Source organism: Dendrobates tinctorius, unplaced genomic scaffold (assembly GCF_039654945.1).
Source record: "Dendrobates tinctorius isolate UK_male_01 unplaced genomic scaffold, ASM3965494v1 ptg000046l, whole genome shotgun sequence".
Classification (NCBI taxonomy): domain Eukaryota; kingdom Metazoa; phylum Chordata; class Amphibia; order Anura; family Dendrobatidae; genus Dendrobates; species Dendrobates tinctorius.
The window spans coordinates 73,013,245-73,026,361 of NW_027361714.1; the positions used below are offsets into that span (position 1 = coordinate 73,013,245).

At 42.2% G+C, this 13,117-nt stretch overlaps 1 protein-coding gene across 1 annotated transcript in view; it reads right to left on the minus strand.

Annotated features, from left to right (window-relative positions):
- CCN6 (cellular communication network factor 6) overlaps positions 1–13,117 on the minus strand; it is an 80,686-nt gene that overhangs the window by 47,133 nt on the left and 20,436 nt on the right. Inside the window, exon 2 of the mRNA XM_073576144.1 lies at positions 4,865–5,153. Coding sequence (XP_073432245.1) covers positions 4,865–5,153 — 289 coding nt within the window. The remainder of the gene's footprint in view (positions 1–4,864; positions 5,154–13,117) is intronic.

Sequence of the window (13,117 nt, forward strand, 5' to 3'; positions counted from 1 at the left end):
AAAGTTCCAGGTGAAAACTGTCAATCGGTGTCAGGTGGGCGGAGGAGCTGCAGTTTATAAATACTTAGGACTCCACAGATACAGCTGAAAATTCACTAGGTATTACGATATTTAATTAAATAACTTGTCTAAAATACTATATTTGGGATTGTTAAATTCTAAATATAATACTATCATCATAACAGTACATGTGACGAGACATTGTATATGTACAATCTAATTGTCACGATCCCAGTGCAGGTTTTTGAGCTGCACGTCAGGGGTTAATGTCTGGAGCTCAGTGCAGGTTTTGACCTGCACACCTGGGGTTAATGATTGTGACCTCTTTTTAGTTCTGGGAGAGCTTCTTAAACCCCTGGGAAGCTCCAATCCCTGACAGTTATACTTTTGCCTTTCTCCGAGTGTGGTGACCTCTGTGTGCCTGTTCGTTGTTATAGCTTGTTTATATGGTTCTGACCCGGTTCTGTTTCCCATTGTGAGTTTGCCTGTTGATTCTGTACTGTGCTATCCTCTCTGTGTATGACTCATTGCCTGTGATCTGACAACTCTCTGCTCACCCCTCTTGTACCTTGCAGCTATCGCTGTGTATGACTCATTGGCTACGTCCTGACTATCCTCCCTGTATATGCCCCTTGGTAACTTTGTCTCGCAGTTACCCTGCTAGGAGTTCTCTTGCAGCTCCTAGCTCTCTGGAGTTTAGGCCACGCCCCTAGCAGTCACGTGCTTCAGGTCCTGCTGTTCTGAAGTACGCATCTACTCGGCTGCTGCCCTCTCCACAGGTATCTTTGAGCACAGTTCGCTTTACTCAGGACACGCGCACTGGCTCAGTGAGCAAGTTCAGTGCAGTGTTTCTGACACTAATGTTATTTATTTTTTTTGCACAATGTCTTTGATAACATTTTATATCTGCCTGACAACATTTTTCTAAATTATTACAAATTGTAAAAATATCTTACAATTTAATAAAATCATCACATGTACCAAAAACAGGATATCATAAACTGACGTTAAAGGGAACTGACAGTGGATGCATGTTGCACAATCCGGGGGAAGCATATATCAGGCACTGGCTGTATGATTTCAGCCGGGTATGTTTGACTCTGAAACGGCGCAGCATTCGAGAGAGAAACATACCTTAAAAACTTCTCCATTTTGCTAATATAAATATACAATTTGATTAATAGTTACTCAATTCACTAATGAGACTGAACCTATAGTTGAAAGGGGTTCTCTGAGAAATAATGCAAAGTGGCCTATTTCCGTTTGCAGTCCATCCTAGGCAAGAATTAGAATGGGTTGCAACATGAGGAAAGGTATTTTTGAGCTACTATATAACAGAGTAAGTTCTTTTCATTTTGAAGAGCAGAATCATGGACGATAACTGGATACCTCCCAACTGCCCCAAATGCAGCAAGACAGTCCCGAATTTGGAGAGCTGTCCTGCTATCCCAGGACGTCCTTGACTTCAATTCCTGAGGACACACATAGAGTTAAATATGGTGAAGAAGACATCAGATTCTTGCCCCACCATTCTAACTGGGTAGCGACCAAAGGAACCTTCAGATCAAGTGATATTCTCAGACTAGATGACTGGGCAGCAGAGCCCAGCTTAGTAGCAGGGGAGCAGGAATATGACAGGACTTCCAGGCGTTTGGGATTCTGGTATGGGGGCCACTGTGATATCACTGTGTGCGAGCATCATACTGTGTGTTGGTGGTCTGCAACGGCATTACACTAGGTAGGGGACTATGAGGGTATCATATTATTTGAGGAAAGGGCACAGTGGCGGCATTATATTGTGCATAGATACACCTTGTGAGCATTACATGTGTGGGTGGTTTTGTGGCCTGCTCTGCTTAGTGCGTTTCCATGCTCTGCTGTAAGCTGCCATATTGACAGTGGTTTGTGGTAGAATAAAATTGAGTTTACAGCAGATCATTGGGGCTCACTGAATAGAGTGGGCTATTTTCCTCTTGGTTGTATCTTGTTGTGACCCTATCAAGGTGAGTGAGAAGGTAAGCTGTGCTCGTTCACAAAGCTGCTCTACAGCTGCCCAGAACTTACCCTACTATACAGTACAGTACAGAACTTACCCTACTATACAGTACAGTGCAAAACTTACCCTACTATACAGTACAGTACAGAACTTACCCTACTATACAGTACAGTGCAAAACTTACCGTACTATACAGTACAGTACAGAACTTACCCTACTATACAGTACAGTGCAAAACCTACCCTACTATACAGTACAGTACAGAACTTACCCTACTATACAGTACAGTACAGAACTTACCCTACTATACAGTACAATGCAGAACATACCCTACTATAAAGTACAGTACAGAACCTACCCTACTATACAGTACAGTGGTGCAAAACTTACCCTACTATACAGTACAGTACTTACCCTACTATACAGTACAGAACAAAACTTACCCTACTCTGCAGTACAGAACTTACCCTACTATACAGTACAGTACAGAACTTACCCTACTATACAGTACAGTACTTACCCTACTATACAGTACAAAACTTACCCTACTATACAGTACAGAACTTACCCTACTATACAGTACAGAACTTACCCTACTATACAGTACAGTACAGAACTTACCCTACTATACAGTACAGTACTTACCCTACTATGCAGTACAGTACAAAACTTACCCCACTATACAGTACAGAACTTATCCTACTATACAGTAGAGTACAGAACTTACCCTACCATACAGTACAGAACTTACCCTACTATACAGTACAGTACAGAACTTAACCTACTATACAGTACAGAACTTACCCTACTATACAGTACAGTACAGAACTTACCCTACTATACAGTACAGTGCAGAACTTACCCTACTATACAGTACAGTACAGAACTTACCCTACTATACAGTACAGTGCAGAACTTACCCTACTATACAGTACAGTACAGAACTTACCCTACTATACAGTACAGTGCAAAACCTACTATACAGTACAGTACAGAACTTACCCTACTATACAGTACAGTACAGAACTTACCCTACTATACGGTACAGTACAGAACTTACCCTACTATACAGTACAGTACAGAACTTACCCTACTATACAGTACAATGCAGAATATACCCTACTATAAAGTACAGTACAGAACCTACCCTACTATACAGTACAGTGGTGCAAAACTTACCCTACTATACAGTACAGTACTTACCCTACTATACAGTACAGTACAAAACTTACCCTACTATACAGTACAAAACTTACCCTACTATGCAGTACAGAACTTACCCTACTATACAGTACAGTACAGAACTTACCCTACTATACAGTACAGTGCAGAACTTAACCTACTATACGGTACAGTACAGAACTTACCCTACTATATAGTACAGTACAGAACTTACCCTACTATACAGAACAGCACAGAACTTACCCTACTATACAGTACAGTGCAGAACTTACCCTACTATGCGGTACAGTACAGAACTTACCCTACTATACAGTACAGAACTTACCCTACTATACAGTACAGTGCAGAACTTACCCTACTATAAGGTACAGTACAGAACTTACCCTACTATACAGTACAGAACTTACCCTACTATACAGTACAGTTCAGAACTTACCCTACTATACGGTACAGTACAGAAATTACCCTACTATACAGTACAGTGCAGAACTTACCCTACTATACAGTACAGTACAGAACTTACCCTACTATACAGTACAGTACAGAACTTACCCTACTATACGGTACAGTACAGAACTTACCCTACTATACAGTACAGTACAGAACTTACCCTACTATACAGTATAATGCAGAACATACCCTACTATAAAGTACAGTACAGAACCTACCCTACTATACAGTACAGTGGTGCAAAACTTACCCTACTGTACAGTACAGTACTTACCCTACTATACAGTACAGTACAAAACTTACCCTACTATACAGTACAAAACTTACCCTACTATGCAGTACAGAACTTACCCTACTATACAGTACAGTACAGAACTTACCCTACTATACAGTACAGTACAGAACTTACCCTACTATACAGTACAGTGCAGAACTTAACCTACTATACGGTACAGTACATAACTTACCCTACTATATAGTACATTACAGAACTTACCCTACTATACAGTACAGAACTTACCCTACTATACAGAACAGCACAGAACTTACCCTACTATACAGTACAGTGCAGAACTTACCCTACTATACGGTACAGTACAGAACTTACCCTACTATACAGTACAGAACTTACCCTACTATACAGTACAGTGCAGAACTTACCCTACTATAAGGTACAGTACAGAACTTACCCTACTATACAGTACAGAACTTACCCTACTATACAGTACAGTGCAGAACTTACCCTACTATACGGTACAGTACAGAACTTACCCTACTATACAGTACAGAACTTACCCGACTATACAGTACAGTGCAGAACTTATCCTACTATAAGGTACAGTACAGAACTTACCCTACTATACAGTACAGAACTTACCCTACTATACGGTACAGTACAGAACTTACCCTACTATACAGTACAGAACTTACCTGACTATACAGTACAGTGCAGAACTTACCCTACTATAAGGTACTGTACAGAACTTACCCTACTATACAGTAGAGAACTTACCCTAATATACGGTACAGTACAGAACTTACCCTACTATACAGTAGCTCAGAGACACCTGTCCCCAGCAGCTTTTCCTTTTCTTCTGTCACCTGTGCTAATATGTGCCTAGGAGGGGTAGCAGCCTGAAATAAATGATGGCAGTCATCTTGGATTACTTCTCAGAGATTCCCTTGAAGCATTTGATACAAAGAGCCATTGGGATATTTTGTAAAATAGCCACTTACATTTGCATATCCCAACTTCATACTTGGGTGCATCAGCAGAGTAGTCACAATACAGACCTCTGTGGTGATCACATACTTCTGCTTCATTACAACTTTCCCCCAATTGTTTAGCGCAAATTTTACAGCATCCACAGCCATCTTTGACTAGGCTTACACCCAATGGGCATGAACGCTTATGTGAGCATTTGCATGGCCAGTGACAAAATTCCCTCCTCTGGAAGACATCTGACTCTGCTGGTTTGTCCATTGTCATAACTGAATTTGCAGTTTCTTCAATGCTGCAAACAAACTGCAAAGAAACTTAAATAAATTAACTGAAATGATGCAAACAACATGGATTAGCAATGTGTTTTTTCAGAGTTTTTGTTAACAGAACCTTGGAGTATTGCTGTTTTTTTGGAGCAGTGTACATTATATACAAAATGATTCCAGAAGTATTTGGACAGGGACATCATTTTCATAATTTAGCCTCTTAAATCAGTACAAATCCGTTAAGATATAACTGAAGTGTAGACTTTATATTTTTAAATTAAGGGATTTTACAAAATATAGCATTAGCCATTAGTTTTTTGCAGCCACTCACTCCATTTGGTCCCTCCATTTTTACAGGCTCATACGTAATTGGACTATTGACAAACCTATCAGAGATAGCAGAGACTTTAATAATGTTAAATCAAGAATGTGGCACATTCTTAAAAAAGAAGAAATGCACTAGTTAATCACCAACACCAAAAGGACAGGAAGAGAACAGACAACAACTAAAGTTGAATATTGCAAGAATTCTTTCCTTGTTAAAAAAAAATCTTCACATCTAACCAAATTAAAGAAACCCTCTCATGATTTATTTTTACTACTACTACTGTGCATATGTGCATGTACTGTAGTGTATGTATCTGTTAATATCTTCACCTGCCGCCACCTTTTCTGGGATCCAGCGCCGTTCTGCTCCTCTTAGTGACATCACTGCTCTTCAGAGTCTGCTGGTCACACTGTACTCTGCATAACCTGGAAGTTGCTTTTGCAATGTAAGTCTATGAACTTGCAGATCAAGACTCCATGACTTATATTGAAAAGAGACTTCCTGCTCACGCATAGACTGTGCCAGAGGATCTGAAGAAGAGTGACTTCACTGAGAAGAGAAGTAGAACAATGCTGGATCCCAGAGAAAGCTCCGGCAGGTGAGTATATTAATACACTCACACTACATTACTTACACATCTACACAGATTTAATGAAAAAATATTCATGGGATGGCTTCTTTAATGGATAATGACTCAAATCATACATCAATATAAAGCAACACTAAAACTTCTAAACTAACCTAATTGAAAAACTCTTGAATGCAGGAGTCAATCAACTGACCTCAACCTTGTTGAGCATGCTTACTGAAGGCGAAAGATATAGAGAGCCTAAAACAAACAGAAACTATAGGCAACTACAATAAAGGCGTGGTAAAGCATTCCCATGAGAATAAATCCTCAGTATTTAGTGATATCCATGAGGTGCTGTCACCAAGCAGCCACTGGCTGCAAAGTATTTTCATCCAAGTATTAAAATACTTCTAATTAAGATAGTGTCAAGCTGGGTGAGGGAGAAGCAAGGTTTACAACAGCACAACAAGAAGAAGAGGGAGAGGAAACCAAAACACTAGGGAAGGGGGGAGTGGAAATCTAACAACACCATGTCTTCCTTAAACATCCTTAAATAGATTCTGCACCTATTGCCGAGAAGGAACCTAATCCCTGCCTGACCCTATCGATAGGCCCTAGCTAGGGAGAGGACGGGGTGAGCGCTAGTCAGCCTCCACTAAACTAAAGAGAAAGAGGGTGAACAAATGAGGGGATACACTTAGCTAGACAAGACCACTGCGATATCACACCAGCAATCCTCCAAGAGTACTCCAAGGAGACACTAGCTGACTGCTAGTATTTCCAACCAGAGAGAGGGAAATTGAGCTAACACCAGCACCCTGCTGCAGAAACTGAATGTATTTAAACTTTCAGCAAAGGTGTGTTAATTAGCAGCAGAAGGTGGAGATAACTGCTGGGTCCTAGAGGGAGGAGGATATCATTCCATAACAGAGATGCAAAAATGAAACAGGTGCTTGAAGAGCTAAACACAATGACTTTCTACATTCGGATCCAGGATGACTGTCTGTCACATCTGACACACCCGTGACAGATAGTTTGTCTTGTTTTTTCTTTTTAGCATGTGAAAATGGAGGGACTGTGTAATTCCTAAAAGGGGAATTATTGTTACCGGAATAACTACCACGGTTGCGGAGGTCGCCATCAGGTCTGTGTGCAGCAATACACGCTCCCAGCTAATCAGAGACCATCAGCTGACGTCGGAGGGTGTTTGACTGGGGGTGCATGGTAGTGATGTCATGCGCTCATGGATTGCCCACAGTGGGGATACTCAGTATCGGGCCACTTCTTAAAGGGGCAGTGTCACGGCAGCAGTGACCCTGTCCGTGGCCCTGGGCGTCCAATAAAAGGGAATATTTACAGGGGAAAAATAAGAGTTTGTTAAGTATTTCTGACGCCACTCGTGGTTTCTGGTCAGGGGTGACCAGCGCTGCAGGGCAGGTCCTCTGGGAGTGATGGTGATGCAGCATGAGCAGAGCTTTGTCCCAGGGCAGTTGTGGTAGTAAAGATGTTGTGTTTGATGATGATAGATGTAGCAGAGTTGGATAGGTGACGCAGGAATAATTAGAGGACACAGCAGGGTGAAGTTTCCTTTACCTTTTACTGAGCTGTGCAGGTACAGTCCAGGGCTCAGGTTACAGATGGTTCTGGAGTCGGTCAGCCCAGAAGCAATTTGGGAATCTCCTCATTCAGCGGGGTTGTGAAGCCTCCTTTCTAGGGCTATTTTCTGAAGTACTTGCTGTTGTGAACTTTATTCAAGTCCCTCTCTCTGTTTGCTATTTAGGTAGAACTCCACTCGCATGACAGGCAGCTGTAGCCTGCTTCAAGGATCGCTCCTGTTTGGCGTCTCCGGCTCACACGTACTGCTGTGTCGTCGAGTATCAGTTGGGGGACAGAGGATCTTTGGTCTTCTGTCCTCCGGATTCTGCTTCTGGGGCTTTAGTACCCAGACAGCTTCGGAACCCGGGGTCCGGTCTCTGGCACTCAAGCCTGAGGGTGAGCTCAGCTATAGCTCCTGTCCCCAGCTTCTCTCCGCACATCCTGTCTCAACCCTGCTCAGGTACTAACTACTACTAACTTTCTTCTCCTGACCAGAGAGAGCAGCTCCCCTGAAGTCGGGTTTAGAGCTCCCCCTGCTGGCCTGGAGCAGGAACTGTGTTGTATGCTGGAACTACTTGATAAGGGAATTCTTTCTTTGCTTCCAGGTATGACATCACTCCCCCTGGAGGGAGGCAAGGCCACTGTGGCAACCGAACTCCTGGGGTGCCACACTCTCATTGCTTGCATGCTGAAATTAGCTGCTGGCTTCAGAAGAGGGCGCTGTGCGGCAGGAAAGCAGAGAAAAGGTAAGTATTTACTTTCTATTTTTTTAAATCAGTGACCATATGGTGGCCATACGACTACATGGATGACTATGGGCTGTGCGTTATACTACATCAATGACTATGGGCTGTGTGTTATAATACATGGATGACTAAGGGCTGTGCATTTTATTGTATAAAGGATATGGGCTGTGTATTATACTAATATGGAGGACTATCTGCTGTGATTTATATTATATGAAGGATATGGGCTGTGTATTTTACTAATATGGCTGTGCATTATGTAACGGGAGTGGTGGAACCAATGTGCTGTGGTTTGAGGACAGTCCGGGGGGGCATGATTAGGTGAGCACCTGACTTCAGTAGCTTACATGTGACTATCTGGAAATGGAGAGTAAAGTTGAAGAGGGCAAAGAACAGAGAGCACCTTTCCTTTTGTGGATTAAGCTGCTGCAGATAGGCTAGATTCTTTTGGTCGATGTAGGTAACCACCGGATGCATCGCTCCTTCAAGCAAAAATCGCCACTTCTCCAGAGCCAGTTTTATTGCTCTCAGTTCTCGATCACCTGTCCAGTAGTTGCATTCTGGAGCTGTGAAGATTTTGGAAAAGAAGCCACAGGTCACCATGCAGCCAGAAGGAGTCTTCTGGGTAAGAAAGGTACTGGCTCAAGAGGAACAAGCATCTACTTCCAAGAAGAACTGCTTATTATTGTCTGGTCGATGCAGCACCAGAGCTGAGGAGAAGGCGTGTTTCAAAGACAAAGAGGCGTTCTCTGCTTCAGGAGACGATACCTTAGGGTTGCCCCCTTGCGGGTCAAGGCAGAAATAAGAGCGGTCCGAGATGAAAAATGCGGGATGAACTGGCGGAAGTAGTTCATGGATCCAAAAAACCTCTGGATAGCTTTAAGTCCTTCTGGACAGGGCCACTTCAAGACAGAGGACACTTTCTCAAAATTTATTTTCAGACCGGACTCAGAGATGATGGTACAGAAACAGAAGAGAAGTTTGCTTGAAGGCGCACTTTTCATACTTGGCGTACAGATGTTTTTTCCTTAATCTCTGCAGAACCTGGAAAACATCCCTCTGGTGTGTGGGCAGATGAGGAGAAGACACCAAGATGTCATCTAGGTAAACTACACATGTGTAGCAGAAAATGTCGTTCACAAGTTCTTGAAAGACTGCAGGAGAATTACAGAGTCCAAAGGGAATTACACAATAATCATAGTGGCAAACATGGGTATTAAAAGCCGTCTTTCATTCATCCCCCTGGCATATTTGGATCAGGTTGTACTCCCCCGGAGGTCAAGTTTTGTGAAGATTCAGTGTGAAGAATATTGGAGATATAATTTCATGACAATCATTGGTATCCTATTTGTCCTGGGAATACAAAACTCTCTTTCCTTTGTTCAGCATGGACTCATCAGGTAGTCCAATATTCTCCAAGCTTCAAGGAGAAAGCTGACACCTAGCTCAGCAGGGGACTCAAACCTCCAAAGGCAGTGAGTGACAGATCTCACAACTTGATCCAGCTCTCAGCAGGACAAAGGCTTGCTTGCAATATAGAGTCATGTGAAAGCTGCCAAACAACATTCTAGAAACATAATTCTATGAGGAGTTATGGAGATACTATACGTCCTAGTCATGCATCGTATATATTTCCGAGATCTCCAGAACATGGCGATCATTCTAGCACCATATATTATCAAGAAAGAATATCCTAAAAAGATACTTTATTGATTAAAATGGTTATACACCAAAAACAGTGACAAAAACAATAACAAAAAATGTGTTCAACCGAAACCCATAGAGGGGATAACTAGGAATCCCTGGTGTATCACCTAAGCTTACACCTGCCTGGCCACGGAGGTTGGCACCCTAGGGGGGAACGTTGTGTCGCCCCCCGCTCAATGATGGCTAGCCCTAGGGGCCCTGATATACCCTACTGCCAACCTCTGTGGCCAGGCAGGTGTAAGCTTAGGTGATTCACCAGGGATTCCTAGTTATCTCCACTATGAGTTTCGGTTGAACACATTTTTTGTTATTGTTTTTGTCACGGTTTTTGGTGTGTAACCATTTTGTTTTTTTAATCAATCAAGTATCTATTTAAGGTATTCTTTCATGATAATATATTAAGGCCCTTGTTAATTATAATTTGAGTTTGCGATCATTCTAGCACCCGAGCGAAGGGAGTTATGTAGAATGGCTAGTAGGAACAAGATAGCAAAGATGTGTTTAGCCTCAATGCATAGCAGGGGCCTGGCCTGATCCAATGGCACCAAAACCGCCTCCCTAGGACCGTCCATTAAAGAGTTATGACTCATCTTATGTTTTGGAGTTTTTAGCTACTAGAGGCAAAGGGAAGGGATTTTGGTTCAGCCCAGAGGGCAGGAAGGGAATGACTCAAAGGTGATAAAGGCTAGTGTAAGGCCATGTGATCTCTCTCGCTGTTATGCGTGTGGTCCACTTCAAAAGGGGGGGCACGTGGAATAAAGTGCTGTGCCTGACCTAAAACCCAGATTGCAGCTCATTTCTCCTGTGGCCTAGCACACAAATGGTTGTGTTGGCATATGCAACAGCTGTGGACTTCTTAATGTAAAGGCGGACTTTATGCTGATCTGACAATAGATGGCAATGTTGTGTAAAGTTTCCTTGCTTAATGTACTGTATGAGAAAAGGTCTCTCTTGTTACTTTCAGTTTTGTTTTTGTACTACTTCCTTAGGCCTCTTTCACACTTCAGTTTTTTAGCATCAGTTCAAATCCGCCAAAAAGTCAGAGAAGCGGATCCGTTCTGAACTGATGCGAACGGATGGCACAGGATCCGTTTTCAGACGGATCCTGAAAATGAGGAAATATAAAGGAACTGCTGGAGAGAGAGAGAGAGAGGAGAGAGAGAGAGAGAATCCGTTTTTTTCAAAACCTGGCGGATTGTGACTGATTGTAAAAAACGGAAGTGTGAAAGAGGCCTTATGCAGCATTGTATGACTGTGCATTTTTCCCTTTTCCTCTTGTTCTGGCAGGTAAAAGCTTGTTATCCCATGTAATCTGCTCTGTGAAGTTTTCTACTGCAACTGTGGGTATCCAAGAGCTATACATCAGCCTGGCAATTGACATGATCCATCTGCTTATATATTTTGTCCTAACACTTTTGTATTTGCATATCTGACCATTGTTTATGTATAACCATTGTGTACAGTTGTGGCCAAAAGTATTGACACCCCTGCAATTCTGTCAGATAACACTCAGTTTCTTCCTGAAAATGATTGCAAACACAAATTCTTTGGTATTATTATCTTCATTTAATTTGTCTTAAATGAAAAAACACAAAAGAGAATGAAGCAAAAAGCAAAACATTGATCATTTCACACAAAACTCCAAAAATGGGCCAGACAAAAGTATTGGCACCCTCAGCCTAATACTTGGTTGCACAACCTTTAGCCAAAATAACTGCGACCAATCGCTTCCGGTAACCATCAATGAGTTTCTTACAATGCTCTGCTGGAATTTTAGACCATTCTTCTTTAGCAAACTGCTCCAGGTCCCTGATATTTGAAGGGTGTCTTCTCCAAACTGCCATTTTTAGATCTCTCCACAGGTGTTCTATGGGATTCAGGTCTGGACTCATTGCTGGCCACCTTAGAAGTCTCCAGTGCTTTCTCTCAAACCATTTTCTAGTGCTTTTTGAAGTGTGTTTTGGGTCATTGTCCTGCTGGAAGACCCATGACCTCTGAGGGAGACCCAGCTTTCTCACACTGGGCCCTACATTATGCTGCAAAATTTGTTGGTAGTCTTCAGACTTCATAATGCCATGGACACAGTCAAGCAGTCCAGTGCCAGAGGCAGCAAAGCAACCCCAAAACATCAGGGAACCTCCGCCATGTTTGACTGTAGGGACCGTGTTCTTTTCTTTGAATGCCTCTTTTTTTCTCCTGTAAACTCTATGTTGATGCCTTTGCCCAAAAAGCTCTACTTTTGTCTCATCTGACCAGAGAACATTCTTCCAAAACGTTTTAGGCTTTTTCAGGTAAGTTTTGGCAAACTCCAGCCTGACTTTTTTATGTCTCGGGGTAAGAAGTGGGGTCTTCCTGGGTCTCCTACCATACAGTACCTTTTCATTCAGACGCTGACGGATAGTACGGGTTGACACTGTTGTACCCTCGGACTGCAGGGCAGCTTGAACTTGTTTGAATGTTAGTCGAGGTTCTTTATCCAACATCTGCACAATCTTGTGTTGAAATCTCTTGTCAATTTTTCTTTTCCGTCCACATCTAGGGAGGTTAGCCACAGTGCCATGAGCTTTAAACTTCTTGATGACACTGCGCACGGTAGACACAGGAACATTCAGGTCTTTGGAGATGGACTTGTAGCCTTGAGATTGCTCATGCTTCACTCACAATTTGGTTTCTCAAGTCCTCAGACAGTTCTTTGGTCTTCTTTCTTTTCTCCATGCTCAATGTGGTACACACAAGGACACAGGACAGAGGTTGAGTCAACTTTAATCCATGTCAACTGGCTGCAAGTGTGATTTAGTTATTGCCAACACCTGTTAGGTGCCACAGGTAAGTTACAGGTGCTGTTAATTATACAAATTAGAGAAGCATCACATGATTTTTCGAACAGTGCCAATACTTTTGTCCACCCTCTTTTTTATGTTTGTTGTGGAATTATATCCAATTTGGCTTTAGGACAATTCTTTTTGTGTTTTTTCATTTAAGACAAATTAAATGAAGATAATAATACCAAAGAATTTGTGTTTGCAATCATTTTCAGGAAGAAACTGAGTATT